Source organism: Cyrtonyx montezumae, unplaced genomic scaffold (assembly GCF_038088225.1).
Source record: "Cyrtonyx montezumae isolate F1298 unplaced genomic scaffold, pur_monq_1.0 scaffold_2, whole genome shotgun sequence".
Classification (NCBI taxonomy): Eukaryota; Metazoa; Chordata; class Aves; order Galliformes; family Odontophoridae; genus Cyrtonyx; species Cyrtonyx montezumae.
This window is the reverse complement of record NW_027071936.1, coordinates 40,205,813-40,224,265: the sequence shown is the minus strand read 5'-3', so window position 1 is coordinate 40,224,265 and position 18,453 is coordinate 40,205,813. Positions and strand designations below refer to the sequence as shown.

At 40.6% G+C, this 18,453-nt stretch overlaps 1 protein-coding gene across 4 annotated transcripts in view; it reads left to right on the top strand.

Annotated features, from left to right (window-relative positions):
• Window positions 1–1,374: 1,374 nt before the first annotated feature.
• FAT1 (FAT atypical cadherin 1) overlaps window positions 1,375–18,453 on the top strand; it is a 98,743-nt gene continuing 81,664 nt past the window's right edge. For 2 of the 4 annotated variants that reach the window (XM_065736939.1, XM_065736938.1), the window contains exons 1-2: window positions 2,395–2,927; window positions 8,791–12,078. In XM_065736939.1, the coding sequence (XP_065593011.1) occupies window positions 2,654–2,927; window positions 8,791–12,078 (3,562 nt within the window). In that variant the 5' untranslated portion in view covers window positions 2,395–2,653. Of the gene's footprint in view, window positions 1,820–2,393; window positions 2,928–8,790; window positions 12,079–18,453 lie in introns of those variants that run through there. The other 2 variants (XM_065736940.1, XM_065736937.1) reach the window with 2 other exon arrangements.

Genomic DNA, 18,453 nt, shown 5'->3' with positions numbered 1-18,453 from the left:
AGAGTCTTCAAAAAGTACCTCAGAGATACTCAGTAAATCTATCAGCTCTGTCTGTTGTGGAAATCTACAATGCCAGAGAATTTTGATATTAAACTTTCCAGACAGATTCACCCAAAGCGATCACTCCCAGGTTAAAACGTCTTGCATATATTATTTCGAAATATACTTAGTATTTTTATACTGCAGTGTGTATCTGGTCTTTTAAACAGAATTTGGTTGGTATATCTCAGTGGTGTGAACTGTAGGAAACAACAATTCAATATCTTCAGAACTCAGTTTGACTTTTGGAGAAAGTCCATGACTTTAAGGTCCTTACTGATAAATAGTGCCACATAGTAAGATTTTACCTTCTGAGAATCACAGTGTGCTTTGCAAACTTTATAGACTCTGTCTCTCAGATAAGGGACATCTAAAGCTATTTGTGTAGTTCTCCCAACATATGATAAACCTTTCTCTTAGGACTGGCGCAGCAATGCTTTCAGTTGACCCTCTCTCTCAGTAGTGCCACCTCTCCTGGACCATATCGGTAGGATGGTCTGGGGACTACACTGAATGAGGGAGCACCACTGTATGACTATTCCTTGCTTGATAGTGCTTCACTATTTTTAAGAAGCCACTGTCATTTTGCCTTCTTAAGTGGAGGTAGGAGTGCACAGGAAATCCTCTGCTATGTTTTTTTAAAAAATGCAACTCCCCTTAGGAGAAGAAAAGGGAAGGAGAGAAGGAAAGAAAAAACAGAAAAAGGAGGGAGGAAAGGAAGGAGGGGAATGGGGGAAAAGATAAAAAAAAAGGTTAAAAAAAGGTAAAAAAAGGGGGGTAAAGGAGAAAAAGGGAAAAAAAGGGGGGAAATGAAAGAATGGAAAAGGAGAAGAAAAAAAAAGGAAAAGGGATAAAAAAAAAAAAGAAAAAAGTAGAGAAAAAACAGAAAAAATATGGGAACAAAGTGGGAAGGGAGTGGGGTGGGGCATGAGGGGTAGAGAGCTACTCCATTTTTAGTGTGGCTAGGCGAAAGCTCTTGCTCAGCACTCTCGGAGTTGCCCACTCATTCCAGTGGCTGTGCTTCGACAAAGGATCGGCCGAGTGCTGCGGAGGCAGAGCCAGCGGGCCCCGAACCTGCAGCAAATGAGAGCCCCAGGAAAGAGGCTGGGAGCAGCGCAGGGGAAGTCTCTCCTCGCCAAGCCTCACCTGCAGGCAGCCGGGCCAAGGTGCGCGGCAGCGGCCCCGCGCGGAGCCGTGGTGACGCGGCGAGGGGAGGCGAGGAGGGAAGGAGGGGAGGTGCTCCGGGATTGGGGTCCGGGAGGGCCGGCCGGAGCGCGAGAGAAGGGGGAGAGGGAGGGAGGGACGGAGGGGGAAAGGCGGAGGAAGCGAGGAGGGAGGGAGCAACGAACCGTCGTAGCTTTCCCACTCACTCCCTACGCTGCTCAACTCCTCAACTCTCCCGTTCTTTGCCTGGACATGTCTTGAGAAAGTTGGATCTCTCATTTCACCTGATTTTTTTCCTTTTTTTCTTTTTTTTTTTTTTTTTTCCCTTCTTCCCTGCTCGTCTCTTTTTTTTCCTCTCGCTGGAGCCGGAGCCGCGGATGGCCGGCTACCGGAGCACCGCGCTCTGCCGGCAGGGCCGGGCGCCGCTCTCACTGCGCGCCGGGGCCGCGCTGGACTCCGGAGCCGCAGGCAGGCGCTAGTGCTGCACGGGCAGCGGGGCTGTGATCGCTGCTTCTCCGAAGGACGGGAAAAAGAGGGAGGGGAGAGGAAAGTGTGAGCGGAGATGAACTGAGCTGGAGCGGACTTTGAGAGGAGAGCGCCGAGTCCAGCTGGTCTGGTGAGTTCTTTGTTTAATGAGTTTGTCAGTAGCGGGATGCTAAGGAAGGTGGTTCTCGTGAGTCGCGGTCCTCCAGTGAGCGGCTTTTAATGAAAGAGGGCAGAGGCTGCGTTTCAACCCCGTAGACGCTGCAGTTTGAAACTGTAGCATACCTACGTTCCTGCGTATGTGCGTGCACACACACGTGCGTGTCTGTATCTGCACGCAGAACTGGTCCGAGCAGCTTACAGCTGGAGCCAGAGGCAGCGCAGCATCGACCCGCAGCCCTGCGCGCACCGCTGCCGACCCAAGCGCAGCGCGGCGGGGGCCGGAGCTCGTCCGCTCCGTACCGGGCTGCCCGCCGGCGCCGTGCTGTCTCCGCGCGTTGCGCTGTGCCGTGGCGCCCCCTGCTGGCCGCCGCTGAACTGCGCCGGGGGCCGGGGCGGCCCTCGGAGCGTGCGCGGGGGCTGCGGGGAGCGCCGGGCTCTGCTAACAGCGCCCTACCCATCCCCCGCCCCCCCGCAGCTGCTTTTATTTATTTATGCGGCTCATAAAAGCCGTGTCGGGGCTAATGTGCCCCTGCTGGCTTCCCCCGCCCGCAGGCGCAGAGCCCGCTGCGCCGGGATTCCCCGGGCAAACGTTTGCTGGTTGCGAAGTGCCATCACTTATTAATGAGTGGAGAACTCTCCGAGCAGCGTTTGGCAGTGTTTAACGCTGGGCCGGCCGGCAACAGGAGAGATCCTTTCCAGACTCTGCGGCCGAGCTCCGGCTCGCTAAAGTTTCTCAGTCTCCTTCCTCGGCGCTTCGCTATACTTGAAGGCGCCGTTGTCCCCGTCCCCCCCTCCCGGCGGGGCTATGGTTGGAGGCACGCTCCCGCCCGTCTGCGCTCGGCCCAGCCCCGGGCGGGGCAGACCCGGGGGGCCGGGGCCGCCGCCGTGTCCGCGAAACGCCGCAGAAACGAGTTCCGGAGCGGCCGCGGTCCGGTGCGGCGGAAGAATACGGCGCCGCGGCATGGAGGGGGCGGAGGGCAGCGGAGAGGCGTGCGGGTGGCGAAGAAAGGAAAGCTGTTCGGCGGCAGCATGCGGGGCTGGGTCCGGCTTGCCCCACCGCTCCGGAGGCACTGAGCGCGGTGAGGTGGGGGCTGGGAAGTTGTGAGAAGTTTGGAGTTGGACGGCTGGGCTGGGAGCAGTGGTGCTTAGGGGAACGGGGAGGGGGGCTCGGCGCCGGGGTGGCGGGTGGGGAGGCTGGAGTAAGGGGAGCCCCGCTGCTTGCGCGTGTTAGCCGGCGGGGCTGGAGCAAGAAGAGCGGGCGGGACGCAGGCGGCAGGTTGCGCGGAAGTTCTGTCCAGGAGAAAAAAAGAAAAAAGGGTGGTGGTGATAATATTTCCCCCCGAGGCAAGATGTCTTGTCTTCGTTTGCGTTCGGTGGGCTGCTGTGAACTTATCCCCCGGTAGCCAACGGGAGTGGTTCGCGGCAGAGAAGTGTCCCGAGGTGGTGTTGGCCCTTTGTTTGCACTTCGCCCGGCGTCCCTCGTTGCTTTCCGCCCGCATTCCCCTGAGCGATAACGAGCGCTCCCTTTGCTCCGCACCCTCTGTTTGAGGGTGGCAGTCTTAGACGGCAGATCTCCCCGTTGGCAGTACACAATACCCCCTGATTGGAAACTTTATTTTCTTGGTGGGAGGAGAATGCGTTAAAACATTTCGAAGTAATTTTGGCTTCCACCAGTAGCTTTCCTGAAATTGAAAAACTTAGATGTGAGTTGCTCCTGGGCGTTGCATGGGAAATAGGACACTTGCATCTATTACACAGTCTGCTGTGTATTTGCTGTGTACCTGTCGAAACACGTGGAAATACTCAGCTGTTTAGTCAGTGAAATACCTTATTTTAGTGCTGAAGTGACTTTATTTCAGGGGTTTTGTTTGTTTTCTGAAATCCTGAGATCTCGCGCTTAGGGCACTGGGTGATGAGCTCCAGTAGTACATCATCAGTCTTCTGAGTTGATAACCTAGCATGAGAAGGAAACTTATACGGCCAAGTTACCGCTGGTTTCAGTGAAAGCAAGCAAGAAAAAAGTATAAAACCCAACAAATTTGTGTATTTTTTCAATTTTAGTTAAAGTTGAGTGTTGGCTCTGTAAAGCTGTTTTTGTCCTCATGAATTTTAGTGTCATCATGTTAAATTTTACTGCACTTCTTAATTCCCAAAGGTCTGCTTTTCCCTGTGCAATGGGAGAACTCAGTACAAGATACACTACTGATTACCATGTGCAAATAGTCACAGTTGTCGGTGTGAAACCATTTTAGTCAGTCAGTGTCTTTGCCTGCTGCCTGAATACAGCAGTTGTGTTTTCCTTTTTAACACTAGAGATCTCAACTGCATAAATCAAAGCACCTCATGATATTAACTCCTAAGGTGGTGAATGTAAGCATGAAACTCTCTGGAGTTCAGTCACAAGTTGAATCTGTTACATTAATCTCTACAGCAGTGTGCATTTTTTGAATAACTTACCAGCTTTACTAATACAGTACTCCTATATGCTTTCCTCATGTGTTGCTTTTCTGTCTGCCAACACACAGAAACCCCTCACTGGTGTCTCTCTTCTTCCTCTCAAAAATAAAAAGCCCTAAAAAAAGCTTTTTCAGTGTTGATTTAAAAATAAAAGCATAAGTTTTAATTGGAAGCTTGAAGATGTTGAAGTAGTTGAACAGTAGTAGTTTTTTGTTTGTTTGTTTTCTGATGGGGCTGTGTGAATAATTGCTTCTAAACAATTGGAAGAGAAGGTCTAACTGTAGAGTTGTACAGCTCACAAAGCCGTGTGATCTCCCCTTCACTGCTACAATAGATGCCTTGTCATGATGGTTTAGTTACTGCAGTAATAACTTTTCACACTGTATTTGTATCAGATGGCATTACTTGCGCATGCTGATCAAAACTCACTTTAAAGTAAATTGGTGATGTTTTGATTAGTAGACACAACTTAGTGTTAAAAGCACTGCAAATTAGAGAAGCTGATGCACACATATCAAAAGGCATAGAAGACAACACCAAAGTGCTACCACATTTTTTAAAAGTTAGTGGTGGCTTTCAGAAGACAATTGCTGTAGCAGTGGTGCCTCTTGTAGTGCTCTCTGATGTTTCCTGAGCTCAGTGTTAAAGCCATGTGCAGGGTCATCTTCTGACAGTGTAGGTGATGTCACTTCAGTGTCGACTAGCCAACCTTGGGAGTAGGAGAGCAAGAACAGTGGCACCCAGGCTTATCCTGACAGCCTATTCGGCTCAGTTTAGGGTCATTTTCTGCCTGTGATTTTTATGTGATCGATGAGGGAATAACTCCTGCAATGTATCCTTTTAGTACCTCACATAGTGCTTGTTTTCCATGTTTGGCATGTTTCTGTTTTACTCTTTTTGCTGCTTAAAGTTTGAAGTCTTTATCCTGCAAACATTCTGCTAAGAGAAGCATTTTTGCTAAGAGGAACAGTGCTATATAAGACCTTGATCTTATCCGAATAGTCTGCACTTCTAAGTTTTCAGTCTGAGTTCTGCTAGTCCTCCCAGTTTCTCATGTTCTGTTGTCTTTATCGTGAAGATGTTGCATATTTTTAAGTTGTAATTTTTCCCAGCTCAAATTATGTTAATGAGTTATATCACTTTGTTAATGTAGGAGCTCATAAAACTCAAAGATTTCCCTACAGTGAATATACAGATGGTCCTTCCATGTAGAATATCAAAGTTTGTGGGACTGTAGCATTCCAGAATAAATATGATGTGCTTCTTAGAAACCTTGAGCTATGATGTTTGTTAAGCAAGCAGTTGCATTATGTCTTGAAAATGGATGTAGAAAATTTTGAAGTGTTACTCCAAAGATAAGAAATTGAAGAGTTTGAAGTGTAGCCTTTGGCTGAAATGTTTGTGAAATTCAGTTATGCTGGGTTACTGTTTGTGAGTTGTCTGAGTTTATATCTAACACATTATGAGAGCGTTCAAATAAAATGCTACTTTCCCTTTGTAATTAACTCTTTGCATTTTTTAATACTTTTATCAAGATTGTATTATATGTTGATAATCCTGGTTCAAGAATTTTTGGCTTCTGGTAACTCTGCAAATGATGGAACAAGATAGGAGAAGTGAAGTGTAGCAAATATCTAACTCATCTTTGTGTAATGTACCCCACTGAGCAACTGAGTTGAGGGATGCTATTAAGCTGTGGGTTGTGACTCAGCAGACCTTGGAATTTGCTGCTACAGAATGGACCCTTACTGGTGGTTGCATTCGTAGCCTGCCTGTTGCCAGCTCTGAGCAGACTCTGCTTGCAGTTATTACAGAAAATAAGCAAAGAGTACTTCAGGTATTATAGAACAGGAAAATATTTGTAATAGTAAAACCTACACGTGTTCAATTTAGGATTTTAATGAAGAGCTTGGAAATACTAGTGCAGTCCAATGCATCATAGTCAAATGTGCCTGAGATAAGAGGAGCATAAGATAAAAAAAAATACAGACGGGTAGTGTTTTGCTTAATAAACACACTAATTCTGACAGCCTGTTGCCAGCTGTGAGTTACAGAATGTTGTAACACCAAAGGTGTACGTACTCTCTGCTACTGAATTTTAATATAGTGTAGGCCCAAAATACATCCATTTTGGACAAGAGTGCAAAATGAGTGGTGAGAGTTTAAGGAATTACATGGAAATGATTTGTGAAAAGTTACCATGGCTCTGAGAACATGAGAAGTTTACAGAGAAGTGTTCTTACAGGTGGGAAAGATAGGAGAGTAACTTCTGTTTGCCTAACTATACTCCCCTGAACAGCTGCTTCCCACTCCTTCTGAAAGGCTTTCACAGAGGAAGCTGGGTGGTTTTAACACCTTATATTTATTTGGTTAGAGTGAAGGTTCTTTCACCTGTTACGGTTGCAGGTCTCAAAATTTCCACTGTGCGAGTTGTTTCTCTTGATTACTTAAAGTGATGTAATCATTTCTGACTATCTTTTAGCTAAGTCTAGTGACTTCTTAAATTGCTTGGAGTTTAAGAGGTATTGGTATCAGTTATTTTCATGGAAAAAATAACTGCAATATATGTTTATTTAGGAGCATGTTAAGAATGAAGCCGTGGACACCCAAGTGTCTGTTTAAGGACAAACCATAGTGTAGGAAAAATGGTAGTAATATTGTTAGCCCGTTGACATGGTGGTTATTTCAATGTCACACTCATTTGCCCTACCAACTTTTCATTCTCCCAGACATTTTAAGTAGGGGTTCCAGCTAGTAACTTATATTTTGTTGTTTGCTATAGCTGTAGTCTTAATCAAGAAACTTAATATTTGGAAGGCAGACCACTTCTTTTTTTTTCCTAAAGGAGAGTGACTTGGTTTTTATTTCTTTCAGATTTCGTATAGCTTTGTGGGTCTGAGTCTTAAGTCCTTATCCAAGATGCTCATTTAACATTAGCTGTGACCAAATTAACTGCTTCTGAAGATTTAGAGTGAATTGTTGTCACGAGCAGGTTAATTTGCTATAATTCTTCCTATGGGTAGAAATGGTCCATGGAGTTTCAGCCAATGTAATCTTTCAGGTATCTAATTGAGCAGGTAGGAGTGTGAGTGGGTGAAGAAGGCAGCATAATGGGATAATTTCATAGCTGAGATGAATAGTGGCAGTGCGGATGGACACTGAGAATGACAAAGGTAGGGATGGGGAAAACGAGGGATAAAATGTGGGGAAAAAAGGCCAGGGAGAATGAGAGAAGAGCACAGTTATGAATTAGTATTGGTATGTGTGACATAGTGTATTGGTTGTATGACAAAGATCAGCCAGAGAGGAGGATGTTAAAAAAGAGGTAAAGGAGAAATGTTTAGGATTTGGAAGAAGGTGAAAGAATGTGTGTTGGTTAATCAAATTAGTCAAGTTCAAGTTAAATTGCTTTTCACTTGCAGGAAATAAATTTTTCTCCCAATACATTTTTTGAAAGCTTTCAGAAGATGCCAATAAAGAGTATAGTCCTGAAACGTGAAATTTCTGAGCTTTCTACCTTTCTTTATGCATAGTCTTGCCTGGATTTAGACAATGAAAATTATGGCTACTCCTTCAAAAAAAATAGTGCTAATGAGGGTCTGTCTCCATGTCTGTCTTACTGTTTTTGGCTATTTCTCTGTCATTTCTGGAGTGTGTTTAAATGAAACACATCTTAATATTTCTTCCAGTTATTTTTAATAGATTCATTTTCCAATAGCTCTCGATGATAAATACTCAGATCTATTCAGAGAGAGGAGTAAATTATTCTGCTTCATTCCTTGCTGATGGTATTACAGCTTAGTGGTGCCTTGCTTTTTTCTTTTCTTTTTTTTTTTTTTTTAAGTTGTGTGCACTGTTATCCACTACTCTTATACAGATACTCAGAGCTGGTGAGAATACAACATGTATGGAATAATTCTCTACTTATAACTTCTGTCTGTACTTATTACAGCAGGTGCTTATAGTATATGTTGAAGATCTAAGAGAAAATCCATGGTAGTTTCAAGCTACATATTACAGTTTACTTCTGCATCATTGGACATAATTCATTTTGCAGTCTAAGTGAAATGAGGGAGAAAAAATTTCTATCAAAGAGCAAGGTTTCATATGAACTAGAGGTCTGGAGTGAAAGCTCAGTACTCCAGATTCATTCAGTTCAAGTTTGCTGACATAGTAGACAGCACTGATATATTTCTTCTAATAGTCTTGCTTTGTGAAGTGTTTCAGATGCAGTTAACAGCATGTTCTTTTTGTATCATGATAGTAACTCTTAAATTTTGTCTTGGGGGTTCTTGAGATTTGGGGGAATTTGAACTCACCTGCTTTTCTATAACCAAGTTGTGTTGAAACGTTCTGCAAAAAGAATGTAGCCTGGATATGTACCTAATAGTTTTCTTCGAAGTGTGAGTTTGAAATTAAATAGAAAAGTTATCTGAGTAATATTTGAATATCTGTGAGGCTTAATGCTTCTTTTTCTTGTTTCAGGTTCTTTTGTAATTGCTGCGATGGGAAGATACTTGACTATGCTCTTGCTGCTGATGCTGCTGGTGCAGCATATTGGAAACTGTGAAGGAAATCAAATACCACATCATGTTTCATCAATGCAGTTTACACAAGCACAGTATAATGCTACTGTGTATGAGAATTCTGCAGCCAAAACTTACGTTGGACATCCAGTAAAAATGGGCATTTATATTGTAAATCCATTATGGGACCTAAGGTACAAAATTATTTCTGGTGACAATGAGAACTTGTTCAAAGCTGAAGAGTATGTACTTGGAAACTTTTGCTTTTTGAGAATAAGGACCAAAGGAGGAAACACAGCTATCCTTAACAGGGAGGTAAAAGACCATTATATGCTGACTGTTAAAGCAGTTGAAAAAAATACAAATGCTGAAACACGCACGAAAGTCAGGATACAGGTACTGGATACAAATGACTTGCGGCCTTTGTTTTCTCCGACATCGTACAGCGTTTCTTTGCCTGAAAACACAGCAATAAGGACCAGTATCGCAAGAGTCAGTGCAACAGATGCAGATATAGGAACTAATGGGGAGTTCTACTATAGCTTTAAAGAAAGAACAGATGTATTTGCTATACATCCTACTAGTGGTGTGGTAGTTCTAACTGGTAGGCTTGACTACTTGGACACTAAGCTTTATGAGATGGAAATTCTTGCTGTGGACCGTGGACTGAAGCTGTATGGTAGCAGCGGCATCAGCAGTATGGCAAAACTAACTGTTTATGTAGAGCAAGCAAATGAATATGCGCCTGTTATTACAGCTGTTACACTGACTCCATCAGAATCAGACAAAGATCCAGCTTATGCCATTATAACTGTAGAGGACAATGATCAGGGTTCAAATGGAGAAATAGCATCATTGAATATTGTTGCAGGTGATCCACTTCAACAGTTCAGAACAGTGAGATCTGTTCCAGGAGGTAAAGAATATAGAATCAAAGCCGTTAGTCCAATTGACTGGGAGAGCCACCCTTTTGGTTACAACCTTACCCTTCAAGCTAAAGATAAAGGAAATCCACCACAGTTTTCATCTGTAAAAGTTGTTCACGTGACATCACCACAATTCAAGTCTGGTCCCGCCAGATTTGAAAAAGAGATATATAGAGCTGAAATAAGTGAATTTGCCCCTCCAAACACACCTGTGATAATGGTGAAAGCTGTTCCTAGTTACCCACATTTAAAATATATATTTAAAAATACACCTGGCAAAGAAAAATTTGATTTAAACATTCATACTGGTCTTATTACCACTTCAGAACTCATAAAAGCACAATACTCTTCCCATTTTGAACTTGAAGTTGTGACAAGTGACAGAAGAGCTTCTGCGAAAGTATTAATTAAGGTACTAGGCATGAACAGCAATCCTCCTGAATTTACTCAGACAGCCTATAAAGCATCCTTTGATGAGAATGTGCCAATAGGTACAAGCATCGTGAGTGTGAGTGCAAAAGATCCTGATGAAGGGGAGAATGGTTATGTGACTTACAGTATTGCAAACCTTAATCCTTTGCCATTTGTGATTAACCATTTCAGTGGGATTATTAGTACCTCAGAAGACTTGGATTATGAATTGATGCCAAGGGTTTACAATTTAAGGATTCGAGCTTCTGATTGGGGTGTACCGTATCGTCGAGAAGTTGAAGTTCCTGTGACTATTATTTTAAATAACCTGAATGACAATATACCTCTGTTTGAGAAAATAAATTGTGAGGGAACAATTCCCAGGGATCTCGGTGTTGGAGAACAAATAACAACTGTATCTGCCATTGATGCTGATGAGCTTCAGTTGGTAAGATACCAAATTGAATCTGGGAATGAACTGGATTTATTTAGCTTAAATCCGAATTCTGGTGTATTGTCACTCAAGCAATCGCTAACAGATGGCCCAGGTGCTAAGGTGTCTTTTCACAGTTTGAAAATTACAGCTACAGATGGAGAAAACGTTGCAAAACCATTGTATATCAACATCACTGTAGCTACTAGTCGCAAACTGGTCAACTTGCAATGTGAAGAAACTGGTGTTGCCAAAATGCTTGCAGAGAAGCTCTTACAAGCAAATAAATTGCATAGTCGTGGAGAAGTTGAGGATGTTTTCTTTGACACTCACTCCTTGAACATGCATGCACCTCAGTTTAGAAGTAATCTCCCCCGTAGCATTGAGGTAAGAGAGGATCAACCTGTGGGCTCCAGCATAATACTTATGAATGCTACTGATCTTGATACTGGCTTCAATGGAAAGCTAGTATATGTTATCTCTGGAGGTAATGAAGATAGCAGCTTCATTGTTGATATGGAAAGTGGAATGCTGAAAATTTTGTCTCCTCTTGATCGAGAAGTAAAAGATAAATATAGTCTGAATATTACTGTCTATGATCTTGGGATACCACAGAAGTCTGCCTGGTACCTTCTAGATATAAGAATTTTGGATGCTAATGATAACGCACCAGAGTTTCTACAAGACAGCTATTTTGTGGAAGTGAGTGAAAACAAAGAGCTTAACAGTGAAATTATTCAAATTGAAGCTACTGATGAAGATTTAGGGGCTAATGGAGAAGTGAAATATTCTCTTCTTACAGACACTGACAAGTTTGCTATTAATGCTGTGACGGGAGTTGTGAAGGTTGTAGGGCTTCTGGATCATGAAGAACAGCATGTCTATGTCTTGAAAATAGAGGCTAGGGACCAACCTACCGAAGAACCTCAGTTATTTTCAACAGTTGTTTTGAAAGTGTCTATAGAAGACGTTAATGATAATCCTCCTAAGTTTATTCCTTCAAATTATCATGTGAAAATTCGAGAAGATCTTCCTGAAGGAGCAATTATTACATGGTTAGAAGCCTATGATCCTGATGTAGGCCAGTCAAGTCAAGTACGATACAGTCTTCTGGACAGTGGAGATGGCACTTTTGATGTTGATAAACTAAGTGGAGCAATACGTATTGTACAAAGACTGGATTATGAGAAGAAACAACTTTATAATTTGACTGTGCGGGCCAAGGATAAAGGAAAACCCATTTCATTGTCTTCTACGTGTTACGTTGAAGTTGAGGTAGTCGATGTGAATGAGAACTTGCACCCTCCTCGGTTCTCTGTATTTGCAGATAAAGGCTTTGTAAAAGAAGATGTCCCTATTGGCTTCTCAGTAATGACAGTGTCTGCTTATGATGAAGATGAAGGACGAGATGGGGAGATAAGATACTCCATCAGAGATGGGTCTGGTATGGGAGTTTTTCGAATAGATGAAGAAAAAGGTAAGATGGCTTCCTGTTGTTTTTGTATTTGAAGTAAAATAGTATGCCAGCAAAGAGGTGAGACAAACTGACAAAGCAAACAGGCTGTATTGTCGCTGTTCAGAGGGCTGTTGTTCTTGGGAGAAAAAAAGAAAAAAACACAAATAATGGATATTATTTAATTATGTATAATAGCGGATCTATTGCTTTGGTGAAATTGTATGTATATATTTCATAAGTACTTTTCCTCTGGTATCCTCATTTTGATCCAACTTGCAACTGTTCATAGGTCATAAAATCTCTACCACCTGACAGGAAGAATATTATTGATACAGAATAGAGGTCTGTTTCATATAAATAGAGTTGTCTACTAGACAGTGTGGAATATGAAGTCAAAGGAGTAAATTGCTCTCTACCCAAGGAATTAATTCTGACGTGTTCATGGTTTGCAATCCTAAACAACATCTCTGTTGCTTCATTTAGTAGTGGTATGCATGTGTGATACTTCAATACCTGCAGGTTTTTACAGTTATTTCTTATAGTTTTTATGGGTGCCCGTTTGTATTAGTAACAGTAATTTGTGGAAAGGCTCCTGTTAAAGAAAGCTGTTTTTAAAAAGCTTAGATGAATCGAGCAGATTGAACTGTTCACTTATCTCATTAATGATGGATAAAATGAGAAACAACTGTAAGAATTACTCCATTGTCATGTATTCAGAGACAAATATGGCTTTAATAGAAGTCTAGTGCTGACTTGTAAGCACATCTCTGTAGCTACTTGTTCTTTTATGTCTGATAACGCATTGATATTGTGCTACTGTCTGATGGGGTTATGTTTGTGAAGAGGGAGTTTTTTGTTTTGTATTTTTTTTTCTTTAAATCTTAGGGAACAAATTCTTCCTAAGACACTTAAGTGGGGAGGAATGTGTTTGTTTGTGCTTGCTGGGCATGTGTTTTTTTTTTTGTTGTTTTTTTTTGTATTTTGCATTAAACCAAGGAACTGATGAAGGAATATTGAGCATCTAAAAGCTTGACAGTGTAACTTATGTCTCAAGTTTTTTCTTTTTTTTTTTTTCCTCTAAGAAATCATCAGTGTTGTTACAAAAAGCCGTCTTTATACTTAAAAGAATCTTTGTCATGTTCTTCAAAATGGTCTGGCCTTGATACAGGAAACAGGTTGATAATTAGCCAAGAAAGCGCATGAAAGAATGTGTGGAAGAGGAGATCTGGCAAGCAACTTGGTGACTTTTTCAGTTTGCTAAAAGGCTTTTCTGATTTTACCCTCAAGTTTCCTTCTGTCTTTGAGAGCATCATGCTACATTTTCCTTCAGTTTGATAAACTGGATTTAGGAAGTTATTTTGTGTTAACTATTGGATAAGAATAATCCTTTTCTCTCTTCTTAGAAGTCAAGGACAACAGTCACGTTTACAGAAAAAACTAAGATGGTTGATGTTGTTAGAAACATCAAGTAGTTCTAGGTGTAGAATTGTAGCTGGCTTTCAGGTTATTTCTATGTTATTATGTGACCTTTGTTTTGTTACATTATTTTTTTAATCTATTGTTGTTATACATTTCAAATGGTCCAAAATTGTATTAGTGGTTTATATTTTTATCCTTTATTCTGAAATTTTCAAGGGAGAGCTTAGTGTAACTTTGCCACTACTTTTTGAGTTCTTTTTTTTTTCCTTGAGTCTTACCTTTGTCTTAGATCAGGTGATTTTCAGAGGTCGGTTATCAGCAGTTCTGTCCAAACTCTCAGTAGTAAATTTGTTACAGGGGCCCCTACTGTACTCGTACTCTTAAACTCAGGAGCTGTTTTGATTACTTTGTGCAATTGCTTCAATCTATTATGCTTATCGATAAGATACAGAAAAAGTACATTAAGAATGAACTTGGTAGTATATCGTGTATTAACTGTAGTATTTTTTGCCTCGTGGAAGGGTAAGGCAGATGTCAAAATGATTGCAGCAGTTTTTGTCCCGCCTTCCCATCTCAGTTTGTTACAATGTAAGAAATAGGGTGCGCAGAAGTAACCTGTAGGCAACCTAAAAGGAAACATTCTTCATATAAATTGTAATACAATCACAAAACTGATTTCCCCAAGAAATTATAGCTACCGAAAGTATGATTAAACTAAACAAATTGTTTTAATGAGTTCAGTTTGAGGTTCAGCCTCATGTTATCTTCATCTTATAAATTGTTACCTGGAAGCCAAGTGAGTAAAGAGGGAGATGGTAACTCAGTTTTCTTTCATCTGATAAGTATCAGCAGATGGTTGGTTCAAGAGAGTCAGATGCAACCTTACCAGAAGTTCTCAGTTTTTCATAAACATTGTCTAAATGGTAGAATGTTTTCTTGTTTTCACTGCTACTTTAGAACTGAGAAGGACGGACAATCCTTTGTTGTCCTGTGTACATCATCTTAGATGGGTTGATGAGTCATCTGTACAGAATTCCTGATGTGATAATGAAAATGAAGCTGCTGGTTATCACTGCAGTCAGTGAAGGGTTAACTGCTGTCTTCATCTCCTGAGACAAAGTGGGAGATTGTACAGGGAGAGTCTGCCGAGGAGTGTTGCTGACATTCAGTCTTGATGCTAGAACTGAAAGTATGTGTAAAAGCTGATAGATTAAATCAGACAATTCAGTTTCACAACAAATGAGTGAATCTAAGGAATAATAGAAGCAACTGCTGGAGGAGAACCTGCAGCAGAAGCTACATAAATTTAGGCAGCTGAGGGAGCCAGCAGGCTGGAAGTATAGGTTCCATAGGACAGTGCAGTGTTTGTAGGCAACTTGAGCCTATCCTGAAACCTACTAATGAGAAACAAAAGAGATCTCAAACTGAATTCCTGTGCCTCTCATTGTGTCTAACCAGCTGTATACTGGAGCAGTCAGACTTGAACCCTTGTGCTCCCATTTGTGGGGTGTTACACACAGATTCTACACTGTAAGGTTTTCCTGAATGTGATTTAACTAAGTTAATAAACAATGGCTAGTTTTACAAACATTTTTACGAGAGATTTCCCATGAGGTCAACTGGCAAGGCTACCTATCAGCATTTTCTGAACTTCTACAGGTGTGGATGTTTCCTAGAGCATAACCTGGATCCAGAATGGTGTATGGCAGTCTGAAGTTTGTGCACTATAAACTTACTGCTGGTGTTTAGTCAAGTAATTAAGTTACTTATAACCAGGAATTCAAATGTTTGATTTTTTTTTTTTCAGTAAAGAGTGTTTGAGGTTCTATATATGTGTTACAGAATAACAGCAATTCTAATAATAACAAGGGATCAAATAAAGTAATTTTGTTATTACTTTAGTAATTGGCAGACTAAAAAAGACACAGTATCATGCTTGATTAGATCAATCTGTCTAACCTGGTACACCATCTCCAAAGGTCTGAAAACAAGTGCACAACAGACACATAATACCTCTTTCTAATAGATTCCCAAACTGATCATTTTCTGTTTGTGGAGCTCTTTATTTAAATAGGGTTTGCAAGTGTTCAGTAGCCTGTAGTGGATTCTTTCATGTGTAGTCTTTGCTTAGAACCTTGTAATTTCAAGTGTTGCCTTACTACCATAATGAGAAAAGATTATTTGTTTTGATAAAGAATGTTAAAGGAACAAGTAAAAAATATGAAGGGGGACATATGGAAGAATATTCATTTTATTGCACTATCTCCATTTGTGTAAAATACCATCAATAAAGCTTAATGACTTGGTGATGCTATGTTTAATACTACCAGGACCATTTCCAGCAGGGAAGACAGTAATTTGTTACAGAGAATGAATTTGGTTTTAACTACATAAAGCAAAGTACTGAATTTACTCTTAAAAGGTACAGAGACTTACTAACAAATAATATGTATATTAACATTTCTTTGTACTGTTCTCAAAATTGCCTTAGAGTGCAGGGTATGATGGTTTCTTTTGTACATAATGGGCAGTTTCATATTCTGTAACTTTACTGTTAATTGTCTTTTGAGCATTTTTAATCATGATTAGCATTCAGCTAAGGAAAGAGTGGCAGTTGGCACAAGCCAAACTCAGCGATATTCCAGGGCCTGGGAATGTTCTCTGGGATTTTTGTACTGATATAGCTGTAAAGCTTTTGAATGTAGAAGAGGCATTTTTAATAATGCTGAAATGAGTATTATTTTGGTTTTATCTAAGTTGTAGTGGAGCAACTTTTCAAATATGAGACTTCACATTTAAGTGAATAATTCATGTTGAGGTTTCAACCTAATGTATACTCCAGTTTGTTACTTTATTTGTGAATGTCATAAATATCAGGATGTACAACAGTTTAATTTCTCTCAAGTTAATTTGAAGCAAACAAACAAAACCCAAATATTCCTGAATTTCCATTTTTCTACTGTGTATATTCTAACCATACTGCTGTCAGAGCCATATGGTGACTGTCTGCTCTGCTTGTTCTGACTAGCTGCAGATCTGTTAGATAGTGTTCATGGACTATAACCTATTAACAGCAAAAGTATTGAGCACGAAAAATATGAAACTGTAATTGACGAGGTGATGTTGATAGCCAGGAGAGAATATTTCCAAGTGGGATTGATGTGGTGGACTGTGAGAAGGTGTTGTCAAATTTAGTCTGTTTACTTATATTTGGCAGTGAAATTTCCTGCTTAGCTTCTGTCCACAGGTACAGTCTCAATGGCACACAGGTTTTGGTGTTAAAATTCCTAATGTGAACATTTTAACTAGATCAATATGAGAAGTAAAGGGGAAAAAGGCTTTCTCCTAAGAGGGCTTTCTCATAGTGTTTTCTCATTGCAAAGTTCAGTGGTTATATCCCTTCTTTGAAGAGATAGCTGGATTAGGAGGTGCTCTATTTCTAAATACTAAATGTCTGCAGGTTTTTTGCACAATAAATTCTTGTTTTAGCTGGTGTTAGTGAAGCTTCAAGTGCAGACTAATTTCCCAAGTTTCTAATAAGCTTCTTGGATTTTTTTACACCTCACACCAAATTCTGTACTTCCATGTTATGTTGTTCAATGAGCTTATGTTAAGTGATCTGTTCTTGCAGCTTAATTCTTTCAGTGACTGAGCTATAAATGTGCCAGTCAAAATTTCTGAAGTTGTTCTGATGCACTTTGTTCAAAATGAAACAAAACCTTCTGGAGTGATTGCTAGGTTCTATAGACTGTAACTCAGAATTAAGTTCTTAGGCCTATGGATGTTGATCTGGAAGGTTATTCTTTTAATAAGGGACTGCATCAGCACTTCAATTAGCCATTGAGATCTAAAACCTTACTGTAGTACACGTGCACTAGAGATTTGGGTGAAATTTGAGATAAGAGTGAGAGGAGTTTTATGCAGGCCATTCCTTGGACTGTGGAATTGCTTCATCAGTCAGTTTCCGCATTTACATTTGGAATTCAAGTGCAAATTATTATGCTCGTACTTTGAAAAATATTATGAAGGCAAGCATATTTTATTTATTGAATAATCTATGATAAAACTCTGAAAGGAGTTCAAGTTAAGTTTTTTAAATTTGTGATAATGTATTTTATGTATTAATGGGATTAAAGAGTATGGATTTCTTTTTTTTTTTTTTCTTGAAAAATGTTGGCATTGCTATTAAAACAAGCACATGAAACAGTCCTGGAAACTGGAAGCAGCGTAGATCAGAGATGAAGAAAGACATTCTCTTGGATTTCCATGCAAGAAGAGTTTACTAAACAATAATTTTAAAGAATATCTTTAAAAGAAGTGGGAGGGGCAAGCAAAGAATAATTTGATAAGTGCTTCATCTAGAAAGATATTTCTGCACGATTATCTGTTCAGTGTTTTTTTGTTGTTGTTTTTTCTAGTGGCGTGTTTATTTTATGCTGTAACTGGGCCTTTCTTCCCTTTGATAATGAATTGAAAAAGAGTAGCAGCATCAGAACAAGCTGAGTTCACACGTAACTTGGACAAGGTCGTTTTGTTTCAACTCTTCCTCTGGTACTATTGCCTTTTGCAGGAGAGCCCTTCTTGAGCTCCTCCAGAAGAAACATTTTGTTGTGGCAGTGAATAATGAAGCCAGCTATACCATGCCCACCCTATCTTTTAGTGCACTAAGATATTCAATGATAATCAGGCATCCATAATCAGGTATGGAACAGAGCTGAAACCCTGGCTCAGTCTGTGTAGTGGAAGAGACAATTGCATCTGTTTTGTGTGGGACATTTAAATGGAGGAGACATATTTATGGTGGCTGATTATAGATATCTTAAAAATAGTCTACGTGATTTTAGGAAGGGATATTATTTTCTTTCTAGGTAATGATACCTGATGGTTTGAATGTGCTCAGAATCATCTTGAAAATAACAGTGAAGATTACACAGTGGAAGATCTGTGTGACTTCAGGCTATTATTATGGCACTTCAC